We start from the raw sequence: 20,173 nt of genomic DNA, 5'->3' as shown, positions 1-20,173 counted from the left end.
AGAGGGAGCCTCCCTCTTGACTAATGCTATAAAATTTTACTTTGCACAGAGCCTGTCTGGGTATCAGATTCCAAGCAGGAACTTGTTGATCCTCATCCTTTGCTAGGCCCCAGGAAACCATTCCCTAATTCTAATTCCCTTGTAATTTTTCAGTTGAGTGGAAAGGGGCCCTGGGTTTAGGAACAGGTAGGGTAGGTCTTACCCAACTGGAAAACAAGCAGATAAGAATTCTTAGTTGTTTTCATTCTTAAGGGAAAGCAAGGAAAGGCCAAGATAGTCACAGAACTTCTTGCTGTCACATAGGTCTACAGGAGCTGGAGTCCCGTCTCCTGGTTCCAGGAGATATTCTCATTCTTCCAGGGAAAATTTCACTGCCCTGTGATGCTATCTTGATTGATGGGAATTGTGTGGTGAATGAAGGAATGCTCACAGGTAGGCCGTTTTAACCCAGCCTCCTCTTCCTTACCCAGCAGGCCAAGCAAATCAGATCAACTATCCCTATCTGGCTAGGACCACACCCTTCACTAGGAAAAGAAGAAGATAAGGGAGAGCCACTCTGCCTTTTAGTCAAACAAAGACACAGGACACACAAGCAGACAGCACTGGTTAACAATAGGTTTAAGACACAAAAATAGAAGCCAGAAGAAACATGTCCTATTCCATGGGGTTTCTGGCTGACTGGTGGTGGCAGGAAGGAGCGAGCGGAAGACAGCTTGGGCAGGTGAACAGGTGGAAATCCAGTGTCCCCATGAATCTCAGATGGATTCCATCTGGATGCAAAGATAGCACAACCTAAAAAACCATCAGGTATCCAACAGAAGTGAGGAGAATTCAACCTAGCTGTGTGGTCCATAGGTGGGGAAACTACACACTGGAAAATTCCAGAGAGCCTTAGCACAGATGACAGCGTGCTGCTCTGTTCTTCGGAGTTCCACCCTCTGTTGATCTCACATCGCAGTTCAGGTGGCTCCCGCATTCACCTATAGCTTTTAAAGTCTTCTTGTAATTGTATAACCAGGAAGGTGTTATTTATACAATTGCCCTTTAGTTAAGGGAGAAACTGTGTAGAGCAGTACATTTGAATGGGAGAGGCTAATCAGAAGCATGAGCCTGAAAGGTGTTTGTCCTTTGTGCTGACCAATTATTAAACTTGCCTCTTTCCATATGGTACAAAAGACATGAAGAAAGAAGTGCACACAAACCTTGAACATGAGCTGAGTGAAGCAGAAATCCATTGACTGCTCCTAAATTCTTCAACCCAAGTCCATCTTACATTTACAATGCAACATTGAGACAAAATGTACTGCTGGGCGGTGGTGGTGCAAGTCTTTAATCCAGCACTTGGGAGGCAGAGACAGGCAGATTTCTGAGTTCAAGGCCAGACTGGTCTACAAAGTGAGTTCCAGGACAGCCAGGGCTATACAGAGAGACCCTGTCTCAAAAAAAAATGTACTAAGCCTAAATATGTTTGGTATAATTACAAACTGTCTCCTTTAATGTGTTGACGACTACCTGCCTAGTGATGGTGGTGATGAGGGTTTGCACACGGAGTGTTGCTGTAGGACCCAATGTGTAAACCTCAATCTATAAAAGCCATTGGCTGGCCTCTGCCCCATGTGTCCCCACAGCTTGAGTGTGCTGCTTCTCTCACTGGGCAACAGAGAGCATGACACAGGGACATCAGAGGCAGGGAAGGCAGGGAGGCTTGGGCCTCCCATCTGTCTCTTCCCTTTCATGATATACAAGATTTGCCTTGAGTCTCAGGCCAAGCTAGAATGTTCCAGAGAATTAAAAGTAATGTTAATTGTCCCTGGATGTCAGTGGACCTTTCTTATTTACTAGCAGCAACATCCACATATCCTGAGTGCAAAACATAAAGTAAATGATCCATTTTAGAGTCAGACCCAGTGAAACAGAAATATATATATGAAAATAACTTTTTGTTTCTTATTAGTTTCTTCAAAAGCACATAAATCCCAACATGCACTAAAACATTTTATTTCATAATAGAAATGAACCCCACTAGCACACATACTGTGAAAAGGACCCAGACAGAACCACTATAATATTAGAGTCTGATTCCTGGCTGAAATAGGTCAGTGTTAGGGTATAAGTTAACAGATGTAACTCAGATGCGTCTACTATCCATTTGCAAACTAACTCTTTGCAAATATAACCATTTTGTTTATGTAAAATCAGTATGTAAACACTCCCAGTATCTCTACAGTAACATATTTCATAAACAGCATTCATATCTCACTTCATCATCAAGCATCAAACAACATAGGCAAGGAGCTGTTAAAACGCTGACTTAGAAACGAAGAGCTGAACATAGACCAGGGAGGCTCAGTGATCAGCAATATGAGAGGTGGCTTTGCTCCCAAACACAAAGTGTCACTTGAGTGAAGAAGATGAATCTAATGAAAGCTGCTGTCACCATTTTGTCCCTATCACCTTTCACTCTGTGCAGCTGTCCCTTCCCTCAGTACCCGCTCGCTGGCACAACTGTTTCTTCCACTGTCACTGCTATGTGAAAAGCTGACTTATTTTCTAATTCCTTTTGGTGTTTGTTTGGATTCAACTCAGTGAAGTCATCAGTTATTCTTGACTCCATTCAGGTTTCAAGCCCTACAGGACATCAGGATGGGGTAGGGTAGACCCAAGTCTTCTTGTGGTTGTAGTCTCCCCTTGTTTCCGAGGCTGTCTGGGGCCTGTCACCTAGTTTCCGTGGCATTGAGTATTTTCATAGCCCTTTAAGGTGCAGGTCCCTTTTCTTAGGGACATGTGGTATATAAGTCTCCTTTGGGTCCTCCTTCCCCCTTTTCAGGACTGATAACTTGGATGGAAATGCAAGACAGAGATGGCATGGAGAAGAGAAGGGTTTTGTTTTGTTTTGTTTAAACTGTCCAGAAGTGTGTAGAATCATGATTACAAATGATTATTCAGAGGTCATTTTCCAACTTCCCTGTCTTTTGTGCCTCCTTTTCTGAGGCAATGGCCTCCTTTAAGGACCTTGCTTCCCCCTAGAGGGAGAAGGTGAAACACAAAGGGCCACATGATAGAGGGGAGAGGGGCGGAATCCATGAATGCTTACCATTTTCTTGGTTCTAGTGTGTGCTGTTTTATCGTGACATTTTGCTCACACTGCTCTATTTACTCTGCAGTCCTTTTGAGGTGGGTGAATGTGAGGCCAAGAGAGGAGAAATAATTTGGCAAGAATCAGAGTAGTGACCCTGAGATCTGGATGCATTTGTTCGGCTGTTCATGCCCTGATTTCACCAGTTTATTAGCAGAAAAATCTACTAAGGACACAGCAGTGAGAGAGGCCAAGAAGGTTTCTGGAGCTAATGGAATACACCAAAGTTATAAATGACACAGATTGGGAACCTCTGCTTCATAAGGAAAGCACCCAAGCCCAGGCATCGCTTCCCTGGGATCTATGCTACTAGCCAGGGCCTTTTCCTTCTCCTAGGGATGCTCATGGGAGAGATGACGGTGTTCTTCCTCCTCCCTCTGCTCATGAGAGAACTGATTGATTAGAACTCCAGGGAGGATGCAGAAATATGAGATGGGTGCACAGGCTTTTTCCTCCACAGTCTTTCCGAACTGATATTCGGCCACCCAACCTTGTAAGCGATGGGTAGACCAGAACTCTGTCTCCCCTCTCTTTATTTTTCCCTCTCCTCAGCCCCTTTCTCTTCCTTGTTTAGCTGTTTACTTGGTACACGTTCTGAAATGCCTGTTGTGTGCCAGGCACTGTGTTGGGATCAGACAGACAGAGGAAAACTGTGCTTCTCTGGCAGATCTGGCAGATCTGTCAATTGGTCCCAGCGATGCAATAAACAAGAACATGGCATTTCAAGCACTGTCAGCCTGAAGTGGCATCCAGCTCCGTGGGGACATGGGAGAATCTCTATTTGACAGATGCCAAGGTCTTGAGGTCCCTGGCACCCACTCTGTAGTAGAGAGTGCACAATCAAGCTACTTCCTCCTGACACATACTCCCACCTCCTCCCTCACTTAGTTTTTTCAGGTGAATCCATCTCTTTTTGGACTCTCCAGAAAGGCCCATGCTGTGATTTTTAAGAATATATGAATAGTATTAATTCTGTGTAAATTTATCTGCCTGAACAGTATCTTGACGTGACTTTATCTGATCAGCACTTCTCTGACTCCAATGTCACTGGAGTATATAAAAGGAATCTAGGTACAATTGTCATATTAACCAAAGCCATATTCTGGATTAATTTGTTTTGTCAAGAAGTAATTTGTAAGTTTCTACCTATTATAGGGGCTGGCCTCGAAGATAATGTGGCAGAATTATTTGGAGACTTGCCAAAACGTCCTATCTCTTCTAGAGAGTCATTTAGGATGCAATTGGTAAATCTACACAGTAAATGGACATCATGACTATTTTAAATGGAAAATGGAGTAAGGACAGTTCCCATCTTAAGGGATTTAGTGAAGAATATTTAGGGCTGCAATAAACAATGTTATAGAGCTTCTTAAACCTTTCTTTGTAAATGTAATCCATGCTAGGAAACTGGCTTTGAAAGAACTGTAATAGAATAAACTAAGTATTTGCTTTTATTTAGCTCAGACATACATTTAGCAGAGAACACATATTTGGACTGATTATGTGTCATAGAGTAAAGTGAGGAGTATAAAAATTTCTATATTGCAACATTCTTGCCCTCAGTTACTACCTAGAGACATAATAAAGAAATGTAACTATAATCAATATAATGCTATTTCTAAATTAGAAAGATGGCATATTATTTTGCTAATTAGACACAACAAAAGACTGGTGGGATTTTAACTTTGTTCTAGGATTTTTAAATCTGGGAACTAGGAAGCATTATGGACCATATTAATTAATTAATTAATTAATTAATTAATTAAGGTCTGTGAAATATTTCCTTTTGAACTTCTATCTTGTTTTCTTTGGGCCTTCAATATTCTGTCTTGGAGAATATCAACCTCCCTTGAGAAGGGGACAGAGATTGCAGCAGCCAAGACCATAAGGCACTGAGGGGTTGAGTGAGGGGTTGGTAAGGGGTTTGCTCAGCTGAAGTTTATATAGGGATTAGCCTGGGAAGCCATTGGAACTCTTGTGGGTTTGGGGAATCTAGCAACATAGGCTGGGGTTTGTTTTATAATGTCAAGGGGAAGAAATATTTTTTATAGAACATGGGATAATGGTGTGCTTTATAGTTTTACATCAACTTGACACATGCTAAAGTCAATAGAGAGGAGGGACCTCCTATTAAGAAAATGTTTCCATAATTTTGGCTTAAAGGCAAGCCTATAGGTCATTTTCTTAATTTGTGATTGATGTGGGAAGGTCCAGCCCATTTAGGGTGGGTCCATCCCTGGACTGGTGGTCCTGTGTTCTATAAGAAATCAGGTTGAGGGCTTGAGAGATGACTCAGTGGTTAAGAGCACTGATTGCTCTTCCAGAGGTCCTGAGTCCCAACAACCACATGTTGTTTCACAATCATCTGTAATGGGACCTGATGTCCTCTTCTGGTGTGTCTGCAGAGAGCTACAGTATACTCTTATATATAAAATAATAAATAAATATTTAAGAGAGCAGGTTGAGCAAGGTATAAAGACCAAGCCAGTAAGTAACACCCCTCCGTAGCCTCTGTATCAGCTCCTGCCTCTATTTTCCCACTCTGCTTGAGTTCCTGTCCTGACTTCCGTCACTGATGAACTATGACATGAAAGTATAAGCCAAATAAACACTGTCCTTCCCAACTTGCTTTTTGGTCATGGTATTTTGTCATAGCAAGTGAAACGCTAATTAGGACACATGGAATAGTGGCTTAGTTAAGAGTCACCAGGAAAATGTGTACAAGAGCTGTGATTGAGGACAGAGCTTTGTCTCTGAATTATCATTATATTTCCAGCACCTAGCACTTTCTGATTCAGAATAAGCACTTTAAGGTATTTTTGTAATGAACAGGAATATGTGTGCATTCATAGATAAAGGATCAAATAAATGGGAAATCAAAATAAGCAAGTACATGTTTACAGTCTCTGAAACAGAGCTAGGTGATAGAACATGGTTAGGTGATAATCTAACAAAGCACACATTGTGCATATAGGAGTGATAAGTAGAGTTTAAGCCAATACTTAAGCTAGAATCATTCTCTGAGCCACAGGCATCCCTGTCCAGTCATTCGACTCATGGGATGGGTGCTGGGTTCTATAGTTTCTTGAAACTGGCCCCTCAGCCATTCTGAATAACTACCTGAGTTTACACAGAATCAATAAAATGCAACCTTCTTTAGGAGAAAGTATACCTGTTACAAAGACACCATTGCCCCAAACGGAGAACACCATGCCCTGGAAATCGCACAGTTTGGAGGACTACCGGAAACACGTGCTCTTCTGTGGAACAGAAGTTATTCAGGTCAAGCCATCTGGTCAGGGGCTTGTGAGAGCTGTTGTTCTGCAGACAGGTGAGTGGATCCAACTTTTGTAAACTTAAGCTGTTCTGGAGATGGGCAGAATTGGAGGTGGGCAATTTTGGTTAGGATTTTGCCATGCTCTGGAAATAGCAGCCATACTTTTTCCTAACGTAAGTGATTCTAAGTTGCCATCTCTTAAAACTGAACACTCATTGTTATGTGATGAGTGACATGTAGAGATGCTAGGGATTCCCCTAAGGACTCGTGGCTGTAGGCTTCTCTTTTCCTCTCAATGTTTCCTTGCAACATCAGCTGCAACTACCAGGGCACCAACCAGGAAAGATCTCTTTTTTTTTTTCATCTCCAAAGGTTGCTTGCTGAATGCCGCCGCTGGCCGCTCTGCAGACACTTTAGGGCCAAAGGTCTAGACATGAACTCATTGTGTGGCACTGCCTCTCTGTGAACAGCACCTCCATCTAGCCCAGCTGTTAGTATCCTCTTTAACACTTCTCTTTCTCTTAGAACAGACATTGACAGTCAAGGACTCTGCTATCACCTGCTGGGTCATGCTCCCTTGCCTTCACTGTCATGGTTGTCATTTATGCAGGCTTCTTCATTTCCCATCTACACTATCATACCAGAAACATGCTTTTGACTTTTTCCTTTCAGTTTTTGCTTTAATCTCTCTCTAAACTGTTACTCAGTCTGTCACCACAGACACATTTTCTTAGCCCAGTTTGCAGTAGTACATTCATACCATGCTCAGAATGTTTTCATAACTACACTCATTTTCATTTTTCATGACATCGCATGGTCTAGACTGTGTGTGTTCGTGCTGCTACACAAATCCATAGACAAAAAAAAAAAAAAAACCACACATTGCTTTCTGAAACTAAATGGTTCAGTTTTTTTAGTTTAGTGATTTCAGTTATGAAAGCCAAATACTGTTTTAATTTTTTAAAGTAAAATGGTTTCTATGTTGAAACAAGTCAGTGGACTTGAGAGTCTAATGTTTAAAGTCCTATAAAGCAATTGTGGTGGTTAGAATAGTTTTGGCCTCCATATATTCATATGTTTGAATGCTTTGCCCAGGAGAAGTGGCACTATTAGGAGGTGTGGCCTTCTTAGAGGAAGTGTGTCACTCTGAGGGTAGGGCTTTGAGGTCTCCTAGTGCTCAAGTTCTGTGCAACATAGAACAGTCTCCTCCTGGCTGCCTTCAGATCAAGATGTAGAACTCTCAGCTACTCTAGCACTGTGTCTGCCTGCATGTTGCCTTGCTAACCACCTTGATAATAATGGGCTAAATACCAGAAACTGTAAGCCAGCCCCAATTAAATGTTTGCATTTATAAAAGTTGCCTAGGTCATGGTATATCTTCACAGCAATGAAAACCTAAGACAGAAGTTGGTTACCAGGGACTGTAGTATTGTTGTAATAGGCATAACCATGTTTTTGCTTAGAGGAGTGGGAGTTTGGGGACTTTGGATTTGAAAAGCAGTAGAATGCTTTAAGTGGGGCTTATTATCCTAGTAGGAATATGGAAGACTTTTGGGGGGGCTGTTTCAAGAGCTTTTAGAGGAGAAGAGTTTTAGTATGGGGCCTAGAGTTAATTCTTGTGATATTTGGGTAGAGAATGTGGCTGCTTTTTACCCTTGTCTGAAGTGTTTGCCTGAGGCTAAGGAGAAGAGATTTAGATTAATTACATTAACAACGGAAATCTAAAAGCTGCCTAGCATAGACTCTATGGTGTGGGTCACTCTTATGAAGAGTGTCTTGTTCAAGCTTGCTAGCTTAGAAAGGAATAATACAAAAATGTATGGTTTGGGGATTAAAAGGGCACCAGGAAGTGGAATGGAGTTAAATCCTGTGTTTAAGGATATTAAGTAGAATTAAGGGAGTGGTGACCTGGGGCAAGATCCCACCCAGCTAAGCTTATTGTCTATATGTTTGCAGTTGAACAAGGAATAGTTATGTTAGGCATTATTATGACATGGTTATTATTTTACTCAGAAATAAAGAGATATCATTATGTGTTAAATTGACAAGAGATGGATTGTGATGGCCCTTCTTAGTTAACAACTTGACTGTATCGAGAATGAATTACAATCCAGAACTTATAAAGATCCTGTGAAAAGAAATTAAAGAAAAGCTTAGGTACAGGCATGGTGGTACATGCTTTTAACCACAGGAGACAGAGGAAAGCAGATCTCTGAGTTTGAGCCCAACCTGGTATAGAGCAAGTTCTGAGTAAAGGCAAGTGTAAATCCAGACTTGGTGGTACATGCCTTTGATCCTAGCACTCAGGAGACAGAGACATGCAGATCTTTGAGTTTTAGGTGAGTCTTTAGAGTCAGTTCTATAACAGCTAAGTTTAGGTAGTGAAGGAAACCATTTAAGGCAGAAATCTGGTGAGGATGTAATTGGACAAGAGGACATGTTCCAGCCCCAGAAAGCACCAGAACTTGGCAGCTTTGGCCACTTGGTTCTGGCTTTAGAATCAAGGATGGAATTTCCCTCTGAGGCTAAGGAAAACTGCTGAGGCCAGGTGTCTAGCAGAAGTGTCCCTACATGGAGGTCCAGAAAGGCCATTGTGTAAAACAACCAAAGTTGTACCTTGTGATAGCAGTCGGATTTGGTAATGAGAGTCATTCAGGTGGTACTGGTTTTGAAGGTATGAAGGGATCATGGGACACAGCTGAAACTTGGCACTGTGAGAAGCCAGGAGATGTCATTGGGGAAGGTACAAACTCACTGTCAGTTGAAGGCCCCGGGAATGAAAGGGGTCATATAACAAATTTGAAGCTGGGCACCATGAAGAGAGCTTATGAGAGGCTGTTGGTGAAAGTACAGCCCAGGTGCCACAAAAGACCCCATCATTTTGGAGGTGCCAGTATCATACAATGATCACCAAGAATAGCAGCAACAGAAGCTGTGTTCCAGAAGCAGTGAAAGTGAAGCCTGGATTGCACTGGAGACCTCAAGAGGTTAGAGATGCCAGAGCTGTGGGATACCTGCTGAAGAAAGCAGTTAACAGGGAATGGAAACAGCCCAAGAGAAAAAAAAAACATGTTTGTAGTCAATAAAGCTGAGAGGAGTTGGAAATCAGACATGGAGATACAAAGTTTGGAGTTTGCACAGCTGGTGTTTGGTCTTGCTTTAGGCCAGTATTTCCTCACCATGATGTTTCAGAATGGTAATGTATTTCCTGTGATGTTGGAAGTATGTCATCTGCTTTTTTATTTTGATTTTTTATAGGTGATTACAGTTAAGAGATAGCATGAATCTTTGAGCTGTGTATTTTTAAACATTGTTTAGACTGTTATAGATTATGGGGAGCTTTGAAGTTGGACTAAATGTGTTGTGTATTATGTTATGACTATAAGCCTATGTGGGGCAGGGAGTGGGATGTGGTGGTTTGAATATGCTTAGCCCAAGGGAAGAGTGACACTATCAGGAGGTGTGGCCTTGCTGAAGTACATGTGGTCTTGTTGGAGGAAGTGTGTCACTGTTGGGGTGGGCTTTGAGGTCTCCTAGCACTCAAGTTCTGCCTTGTGTGGAACAGTCTCATCCTGGCTGCCTTCAGACCAAGATGTAGAACTCTTGGCTCCTCCAGTACTATGTCTATCTGCATGCTGCCTTACTTCCAGCAATGATGATAATGGAGTAAACCTCTGAAACTGTAAGCCAGCAGCAATGAAATATTTTCTTTTATAAAAGCTGCCTTAGTCTTTTCACAGCAATAAAACCCTAACTAAGACAGTATTTTTACTTTATCAAGAAGCTGAATTAAGAGATCTTGCCTTCCAATGAGTACTTCCAAGGTGCTTACATGGCAACTTAGAGAAAAGTATGTTCCTAATTCTCTAAAGGCCAGAAAATTATGTTTTGGAAAACCATGTATCCAGCAAGAAATAGGGCTAAGGCACACTTTATACTTAAAAACAAAACAAAACAAAACAAAAAAAGTGACTCATATTCAAAGTGTAGAACTGCCAATCATTTTAGTCAGTAAGTCAAACAGAAATGAGAATATGCTAAATGTGAAGTAAGTTAATGAATTAATGTTTTTTTCTTAAGAAAAGTTATGATATGATATAAGAGACACATGTATGTACTTACAGTAATGTATAGTTGACTAAATAAAAAGGTGATAAAGGATAAATGACCAAGAATCGCAGGGTATAAATCACTTTTGGTTCCAATGTGGATGTGCAATTGAGAAAACACTTTTTGATGAGGTGGAAATTGAAAGCAAGGCTGATAGAGTGGGGGGGAGTTTATCCAAGCATATGAGAGCTAGAGAGATAATCACAAAATATAAAGTGCAAGGGTCTTCTGGCACCAGTGAATAGTGAAGACAGTCTGTCAAGATAGAAGCACATGATGTTGAAAGGGACTTTCAATATTATGCCTAGAATTTTCACCTGGAAGGCCTTGGAGTTTGAGGAAGGCATGAAAAGCCTGTGCACATATATTTGAAATAAATCATTTGCCTATTGCCTTCTGTTTCTTTAAATTTTCAGTTCTTTTATAACTTGTACCTGTTTTCAACACATACTTGCTTTCCCAGAGGTTTCTCTTGGCATCTCATTTTCTCTGGTCACAGTTTGCAGCAGGCAAGTCCACTTTTTAAACTCTGTAGATGAATGAATGGTTGTACAGTGGGGATCACTGAAGCATTGTCTCCAAGGACACGAGGAATTAAATGGTGTTGAGTGAATGCCACTGATTGCTCTCCCTGAGTTTTGAGAAGGAAGGCAAGTAGACTATTGGGTCAGAGTAACGCTATTTCCATCTCAGACACTAGTGGCACAGCCACTGTAGCATTCCAGTGGCTCTGGAAAGAAGCTGAGACTCTCTCCTTCTGTACTTATCTTCTTAGGTTATAATACAGCCAAAGGAGACTTAGTGAGATCCATCCTCTACCCTCGACCTCTGAACTTCAAACTGTATAATGATGCCTTCAAGTTCATGGTGTTCCTGGCCTGCGTCGGTGTTGTGGGATTTTTCTATGCCCTAGGTGTCTATATGTACCATGAAGTAAGTACTATGAGTAAGTCTTGCCAATCGTAGTTTTTCAAGAGCTTGACCTAACTCCAGAAGGTTAGATAACACTGACTCTATATTTAATAATTCTGTGAATCAATGCTGTCCAAAAGAATTTTCTTAGATTGGAGAAATGTTTCCAGCCTGAAAAGACTTGGCTAGAAATAGAGCTATATTGCCAGTACAGTGGTTGCCTAGCATGTACAAGGCTCTGGATTTCATTCCCATAAATATACACTCACAAACACACACAAAGCATATATATATATTCATATATTCACACATATAACTATAGCACCTAGACAGATGTGACAAATGAACTTTCAATTTACATTCATGTTAAATAGCAGAGCTATGAAAGTTTTCCAGGGTGCTGGGGAGATGGGTTAATAGTTAAGAGTTTTTGTTGTTCTTGCAGGGGATCCCTGCTCCCACACTGAGTGACTTACAACTACTGTAGGTTCAGCTCCAGGATATCTGGTGCCCTCTATAGGGAATTTGCTCTCTGTTTGCTGTCTGAAGCAGAATCAACCATTTACCAAGTTGATATGGTAGCAAGGGAGGGAGAGGCTGCCATTTGTAACCTCTGAGGGTCTTTCTGGCCTTGAGAGTCTGTTCTGCTGTGTATTTCTGTGTCCTCCAAGACCTGCTGGGATCCTACCTATGGACTGGTCAAGAAGAAGAGGAGGTTATAAGTAAAGCATGAATATGAACCCAGGCATTGTTCAGACTGGTAGTACCATGTGAATGTGCAAGGGACCAGGATATTGGTGGATGATGGCATAATTCCAAGAATTTCTAGTCAATGCTCATGATAGAATCTAATCTCTGAACAATCATTTCAAACTGGCCTGAGGCTGCAGGGAGGTAGCCCTAAGGAGTTCAGTGCATTTGTCACTAGTAGAATGGAATTAGGAAAAAACTAGGCAGAATGTCAAGGCTATTGGGTCCAGAATGTTATGCAGTATGACAGTCTGACCTGGAGAGCAGAAGTACCTATCAGATAAGCCAAGTAAGCTTTAGCACAGCCTGGGTGTGAAGGTTTCCTGGACCGAGCTCAACCTGCCATCCACACCACAGCTGAAAGTTGGATCTCAGACCTTGTGGGTCAGAAACTTTGACCCTGTGGCAGCAACTGTCTGCACTGATCCAGGATTAGACAAGCTTGAGTCTGCAGGATCAAAACTCAGCCGTGTGAGTAGCTGGAGAAAGTAGAGAAAGCAGAGGTTGTAGGAAGCAGGTATTTACTCTCCTGCACCTGGTGGAGACATATGTCTGCCACAGGAAAAGAATGCAATCTCAGTACTGGCTTCCCCAGAGCTAAGAACACACTGGGATGCTGTGATCTTGGAAACCTTGCTTCCAGTGTTTGTCAGATCATTATTCCATCCATCTATGTACTAAGTATGGCTCTGCCCCAGACAGTGAGTTGGACTTTGGACTTTGAGACAAACAGGATTCAAAACTCTTACAGAGCTCATGTGCCCTAGGCATTTGCTGGTTTGTGAGGCAGAGAGATTTAAAAACTAATGTCAAGTTTTGGAGTGAACTATTATGACCTGAGACCTGCCTATGTGAGACCCTAGGAGGTCACACAATGTGTGGAGACAGGATGAACAGAGGAGAGATGGGTATTCACAAGGTAAATTGAGGTAGAGAAGGTCAGGGAGACTTGGAACAGGGTTGAAAAGGTCTCCTTTGATGTACAATAGGGACATTGTATGTATGCTTTAGGGTTAGCCCAGGGACCACCTGACCCCACCAAGAAAGTCAACTCACCAGGAATACTATAAGTCAAGGTCTAGGGTTGCCAAGTGTTATAGGAGGCAGCTGGGAGGAAGCAGGCAGCCGGAGGAAGGACATCTTGCTCCGCTGGGCTAACCGGTGTGCATCCTTTCCCCTCTCCAGGTACCTCCGAGAGAAACTGCAACCATGGCCCTGATCCTTCTCAGTGCCACCGTCCCTCCTGTGCTCCCGGCTGCACTGACCATAGGCAATGTGTATGCCCAGAAGAGGTTGAAGAAGAAGAAGATTTTCTGTATCTCCCCACAGAGAATCAACATGTGTGGTCAGATCAACCTCGTGTGCTTCGACAAAGTGGGTTCCAAACTTACCAGGTTGGGGGTTGATGGCTTTGATGCGTGGCACAGCTAGGAAGGACCTCAGAGAACAGCTTTCCTAACATTCCCACTATACAGCTGAGAAACTGAGGCCAGAGGCAGTTACAGAGGAAGGTGGTTTGAGGTCACGGTCAAGAAAACAAACTTGTTGGCTCAGAGGATGTCAGGGTGGTAATCTTATCATGATTTCCTTTGCCTGCTACAATTTAATACTTTCTGTGCCCGTGTAGTCTCTTGCACCAATAATCTCCTTTGCAGGCAAAAATGTGTGGGAAGTTCCATGTCTTAGAAGTGCCTTATGTGGGAACTTACATGAGCAATCTCATTCACATCCACCTACTGCTTCTTGAAATGACAAAGGCGGGGTGGACAATGGCCAGTGGTGACATTGCTGCCACTACTATTTCTCCTCTTCTTCCAGGGGTCAAGAGTCCAGGCTATGGAAGTATTATACCTGTACTCAGGATTCTGGAGAGGTGGCAGAGGGGAGTATGTACTGGAGGGGGATGGCTGCCGTTGTCAGAGAGTCCAAGATTCCCACCACTCTCCTATAGGAACCAGGAATGAATCCTGCATCAAGCCCTCCTCCCATACCTAGATTCTGGCCTCAGTTTGGACAGGCTGTAGATCAGTGGGCTTAGCTGATTTTTCCCTGTTTCAGTTCATTTTGTTTGAATAATTAATCAACACTTTGGTCATTTTTTTCCCCAGCAAACTCCCTCCGAGTGCCAGTGTTGTACATAGTGCTTGTAGAGCATCAGGAGTGGCTATCCCTAGCTCTAGAGAGCTTTAGCATCTAGCCAAAGATGTAAGGAATATGGGAGTAAGACAGCTGTGCTACTGGGAGATGTGTGCTTGGTGGGGATGTGAGCACGCATCAGCAGGTGCACACCTGTCACAGGTTGGAGGCCACCTCTGAGCTTAGAGATGGCCAGGTCAAAGCACAAGAGTGAAAAAGGCACCCTAACATGTCACAGACAGAAGACAGCATAGGAAGGCTAGAAGCTGGAACATCCAGTGAAATGAAGCTGGAGGGATGTTGTGGCAAGCTAAGCAAGAGGCTATGTCTTGAAGAAGAGCATGAGGTCTTAAAACACATACTATGAGTAAAATTTTTGTAGCATTCTTCTGTTGTTCTTTTTATGGGAACTTTATGATGAGGCTGTGGGTTTCTTGTCATTATGGCCAAACACTTAAAAGCAGCAAGTGAAGGGAGAAGAGGTTGGCTTTACCTCAAGGACGTGGCAAGGAGTCCAGGGGCTGTTCCCACACAGCTGGAGCACAACAGGAAGCAGGAAGCTAGACTGAGAGTGGAGGCAGACTGTAACCTTCAAGATCTGTGCCCAAAGGTTCAACAACCTTCTGAAACAGTGCCCCCCAAGCCATTCAAACATGCAGCCCTTTAGGGAGGGTTAACATTCAAACAATAACAGAAAGGGTTAGGAAGAGATATAGAGGGACCGGGAGAGCTGAGCGGAAGCTGCACGAGACCCAGTCCTGCTGCCCCAGGGGAAGGCAGGCAGCCTGTCTCTTAGATTCATTTAGATTCATTCTCTCTCTCTCTCTCTCTCTCTCTCTCTCTCTCTCTCTCTCTCTCTCTCTCTCTCTCTCTCTCTCTCTCTCTATCTATCTATCTTGGCAAAAAAAAAAAGGTGCCCATTTTCCATTAGAAAGGAACTGGAGTGTTAGCTGAGCAACATTCTGACTTTAGCCTCACGGTCAGATTTTAGCACCTTGCCCATTTTCTGATAGAATCTTTTCTTATACACCCAACAGCCTCAAAAGCATCTCTACTACAGGAGGGTGATTTACAAACCGTGTCCGGTCCACCCCCCCTCCCCCAGAGGCTGTTATTTTACTCCCAATGTAACTGTTTTCTCTGCATCCTCACGCCATCCTCTGCTAGATAGCCAGAGGGGCTGCCAGTCCACCCACTCAGCCGAATCCCATAAAGTGTGGCAGCATGTAGCTAGAACACCTGATGAGGCATGGCAAAATGGGGTCACTAACCCTGAGTTCAGAACTAAGTGTCCATCACTATTTCAGTAAAAAGCTTGGACTACAATTATCTTTAAGTTCCTTTTCTAGCTTTACATTATAGAACTCTTATAAACACGATGTCACTCTAGAACACCCCACAGTTAATTTCAAACCAGTGTTATATCACCGGGCTTCTGAGTGTATGCACACTTCGCCCCCTCCTCCCTTCTCATCTGTAAAACAGATTCTCTATTCAATTCAGCCTGAGCTTGGGCTTGAACATTATGATAAAGGTTTTCCCTTTGCTATTCTATTCTCTTTAGATTAGAACTTTAATTAAAATTTCATTTTCTTTCTATCTGAGGTTATTTTTGTCATGAGAGGTAATTTTTAAATAGAGAGGTAACACACGGTCTCCTTGCTTTTACCCTGTTGCCAATTCTCTCTATGTTCATGCTCAAAACATGGATGCTTAAAAGCGCAACCTCCCAACAAAAACATTTCAGCTGGAATTAAGCTGCTAATTCTTTCTGAAATGGAACAACCCAAGGGGATTTGGGCAGTTGAACATGCAGGCAGGTTGGTACTTTAGAGAAAGCAAGATAGAAAATGTAACAAGTTGCTCCTTTACAAAAGTCACCCTTGAGGAATGGGTCCTCTGAGCCTGCTGCCTCTCTTTGGGAACTGAGTGAACTCAAGAAAGAAGGATTCTTTAGTTCTTCTTATTTGGAGAGCCAGAGTGGGCTTTTTCTTCCCACATGCCTAGCAGAACTCACCAACATGATGGCTGGTGGATGAAGGTTGTCTGGACTTTGATTCAGTCTTCCAGCCTGTGGACCACTGTCTCCTGATAGGATATAATTGTCTGATTCTCTACCGTTTGCTCAGTTGTCAGGAGGAGAGTCTTGGAAGCCTGTAAACAGCCATGCTGATATGCTGGGATAACAGATGATGCCGTCCAATAGGAAGCTAGGAAACCCAGTGTTTTATATGTTAGTGGCTTTAAATAGTGCATGCGAGAGCTGCTGCTAGTATCTGTACTTAGGAGTGTCCTGTCTGCCTGACGTGTTCTGGAACAGCAGCAGCCGCTATACTCACTCTGGGCAGGTGCAGAGTGGTTAGCCTAAGGCTGTCAGACCACACAAACATGCAGCTAATGAATAACCGGGACATGAACATAGTATACCAGACTTGGTTCTTTGCTTTCTGGTTACATTAACTGACAAATGTTTTCCTATAATACAGAGGATCAAATGACCAATTTCCTCTTGATCTGACAATAAAACTTACTCACAGGCATTCACTAATATTTATTATTAGCATTTCATTTCTGTCTGTGGGCTGAAAATTCTTTACATTATGACCTGAATTGTTATTATAGTGGCCATATTTTAGGAAATTATGATGAGCCAAAAGGAAAAGGGTAGACTAGCTGGTCTTGGAAAGAGGGGGAAAAAAACAACAAATTCTATTTTGAAAAGAGAGAAGGAATCCACTGTAGAGTCAGCTGTGAGGTGGCTCGTGCTGAATTTCCACTTATGGGGCCTCTCAGTGATAACAACAGCAGACAGGACAACAAGCGAGCAGATTCAAACAAAGCCCATGCACAGTGTCATGTAGAAGCTGGAACCTCCTGGGGATGCTGCACTAACTGCAGATGCTCAGAAACAAGGTTTTGGATGACTGGATATGCTGTAGTTTCTTGGAAGCTTAAATTTTGTTTAAATCATGACAGCAAAGCTTTAACTATTCTGCTTAAAAAATCAATTACAACTTTTTATTCAGACAGGAACTCTGACAGAAGATGGGCTGGACCTCTGGGGGACTGTCCCCACTGCTGGCAACTGGTAGGACCCTAAGATGGGAGGTGTGGTGGTAGGTTCCTGTGGTGACATTCAAATCCACCCTTGCCAAGCTTGGGGAATAAGATTCACACTGGCTCCCAATTATTTTAATTCACTTAATTAGATGTGCCCCCAAGTCAGACAAAGAAAGTCGATCTGCAAATTCAATGTGAAAATAAATGGGAGAGAATGAAGGAGATGGGTAAGAGTCAAATGAATAAGATAGAGGATCAAGGAATGGAATCAGGACCATGCTTGATTACAGATCACAAGGCTTCCCGGGTGCCTGGGCAGACAGTTGTGTTCAGAGACCCAGAAAAGGGCTCCGTTGACTCCATTAGTTCCCAGGCTAATGGGATGAAGATGTTTGAGTGCACCCACCTTCAATGGCTAACACAGGCCAGGGAAATTATGACTGTAAAGACAGGAAAATCCGAATGGAGACAGAACAATAAAATTGCTTGATGTAACATACAGCTCTGATTTTTTATGACACATGATGATTGAAGATAGAAAGTCATTTTGAATTTTAATGCATCAAGGATGACTTTCTGAAAATGATGGCATATGAGGGAGATTTTAAAGCACACCTGGTTGCAAATTTTACAGACCTGGGCTAAAGGCTGTCATGGTAAAACAAAGAAGCTAACCATATAGATAGATACCTCAGAGCAGAGCAGGAGAGGGGAGGGAGAATGGTCTTAGCTTTTTCCTGCAGGGCTGAGGTGTGCCTTAATGCCTGCTAAATGGTGATGGTCTCCAGTCTTCAGCTGTGATTGCCCTACTTTGGCTCCAAAGAGTGGCTGAGGCAGCTGAAGATTAGAACAAATAGTCAGGCAGGGTTCACCAAGCTAGTGATAGGGTTAGCTACACCCTGAGCACAGGGCACTGTCACAGAAGATGGCCCAGGCTGAGCACAGGGAACAGCTTGATTTCTAGCTCTATTCATGGTCCTGGCTGTTCAGATGTACTGATTAGGCCTTTGTCTCAAGGATCAGGGTGCCTATGACCCAGGGCAATGAAGGAAGAAGACAGTCCTCACACTTCCCACTCCCATCTTCCTCCCTTGCCCCTAGTATGCTGATGCTTTCAAGGAGTAGAATAAACTAAACATAATCACTGTTCAGCTCAAAACTAGGAGGGGATGAAGGTTAATAATTCCAGGGTATATTGCTAATGAGGAGAAGCTTCAGCCGCAGGATGTGTAGATTAGAAAGAAGTTTCTAGAAACAGTGATAGACTCCAAGGAACCGAGTAATGAAAATCAGTTCAAAGCCTCTGCTTGCTTTTTTGGATCACCAAGCAAGCTTCTTCCTTCTCCAGTTCCCTCAGGAATCCAGAGATTTCTTATTTAGGATATGTGACTGTTCAGAGAGCTCTGTGAGTTTACATACAACATCACAAAAGCCCATGTGATTAGATTCAAGCCTCCTGAAATTTGGTTTTTGATTGACCAGTGGTCGTCTATATCAAAGGGAAGATCCATATCCAACTCAAAGAAGGGTTATGCAAACATCACTATGCAGGTAGAATGCTGTAGCTGAAAATTAAAAATCCCAAGTGAGCAGAGGACCATGAGTAGAAAAATCCCTGAACAAGTAGAGTCAAAGCAAGAACCTTAGTCTGCCTCTGGAATCAGGACACAAGGGATACTGGTAAGATCAGCAGCTATAAGGTGAGATAGCGCTAGGTTAGGTGTGATGCCTTTCACCCAAGAAATCTGTATGCAGCTCCAGGTACATAGGTACAGAAAATAAGTATACAGACCAAACACTTATTGATAATGAATGATCAATTTATTTTAAACCCATGTTTTATATGACAGTAGGAACATAGTAAAAGTCTTTGTTTTCCATGACCAAACCATCATGCTCTGTAGCTGAAAGCTTTCTGTGTATAGTACAAGCCCTGCAGTTTATAACGTGACAGTAGTCTATGTTCTGAGCCAGGGTTTTCTGGGCATTATTCTTTGATTCTGCCAGCTGTACTGGTGTGCACTGAACAGGCTGAGCATGTTTGTATTCAGAACCAAGGCTAGAGTGAAGACATGGGAGGCAGCATGGGTTAGCACTGTGTAAAACATTTTAGATTCATCACACATTTGATTTTGAATTATTCTGTGGTGGTTGACATCCAGAAACGTTTACTGTAGCTATAATTTTTGCAGCCCCCATTTTCATTCATTCAGTCCCATATGGGCTGTGCCCTGAGTTTAAGAAACAGTGGTATAGGCTAAAGAAAAGTCACTGAAGAGGTTAAAGGCTAGAGGTTAGAGATTAGTGGTTAGAAGTTAGAGGTTAGAGTCAGTCAGCCAGGGTGCTGCCTTGGCGAAATTTAAGAGGCAGGGCATGAAAATGACTTTATTGAAAATTTTAACATTATCTTTTTAACCAGTTTCCAGGCAGTCCACAGCTTTGCCTCAGGTGAGGCTGTGCCCTGGAGCCCACTGTGTGCAGCCATGACTAGCTGCCATTCTCTGATCCTTCTTGATGGGACCATCCAAGGAGACCCTTTGGACCTCAAAATGTTTGAAGGCACTGGTTGGGTAAGGTGATGGTTATATTCATTAATCAAGTGAAGAAACCTTTATTGGCCGAACTAGATTCCTTTTAATTCAGTTACAAATCTAGAAAATGGTTACACTTTATCATTAATCATTGTTATAAATGAATAATCATTATAAAGATATATGTTTTTCCAAATTCTATCAGCATATATTCATCATACAACATGATGCGATTTATAATGACATTTTTTTCAACACAAT

The 20,173-nt window shown here is 42.6% G+C and overlaps 1 protein-coding gene across 1 annotated transcript in view; it reads left to right on the top strand.

Moving 5' to 3' along the window:
* The window catches only part of Atp13a5 (ATPase 13A5), a 142,340-nt gene that overhangs the window by 56,071 nt on the left and 66,096 nt on the right, over positions 1-20,173 (top strand). Inside the window, exons 9-14 of the mRNA XM_021184915.2 lie at positions 304-432; positions 6,297-6,467; positions 11,299-11,456; positions 13,371-13,559; positions 17,348-17,409; positions 19,801-19,951. Of these exons, the coding sequence (XP_021040574.1) occupies positions 304-432; positions 6,297-6,467; positions 11,299-11,456; positions 13,371-13,559; positions 17,348-17,409; positions 19,801-19,951 (860 nt within the window). The remainder of the gene's footprint in view (positions 1-303; positions 433-6,296; positions 6,468-11,298; positions 11,457-13,370; positions 13,560-17,347; positions 17,410-19,800; positions 19,952-20,173) is intronic.

Source organism: Mus caroli, unplaced genomic scaffold (genome assembly GCF_978045245.1).
Source record: "Mus caroli unplaced genomic scaffold, Mus_caroli_1 scaffold_17, whole genome shotgun sequence".
NCBI classification, from domain to species: Eukaryota; Metazoa; Chordata; class Mammalia; order Rodentia; family Muridae; genus Mus; species Mus caroli.
Note: the sequence above shows the minus strand (reverse complement) of the source record. Positions and strands in the feature narration are given on the sequence as shown.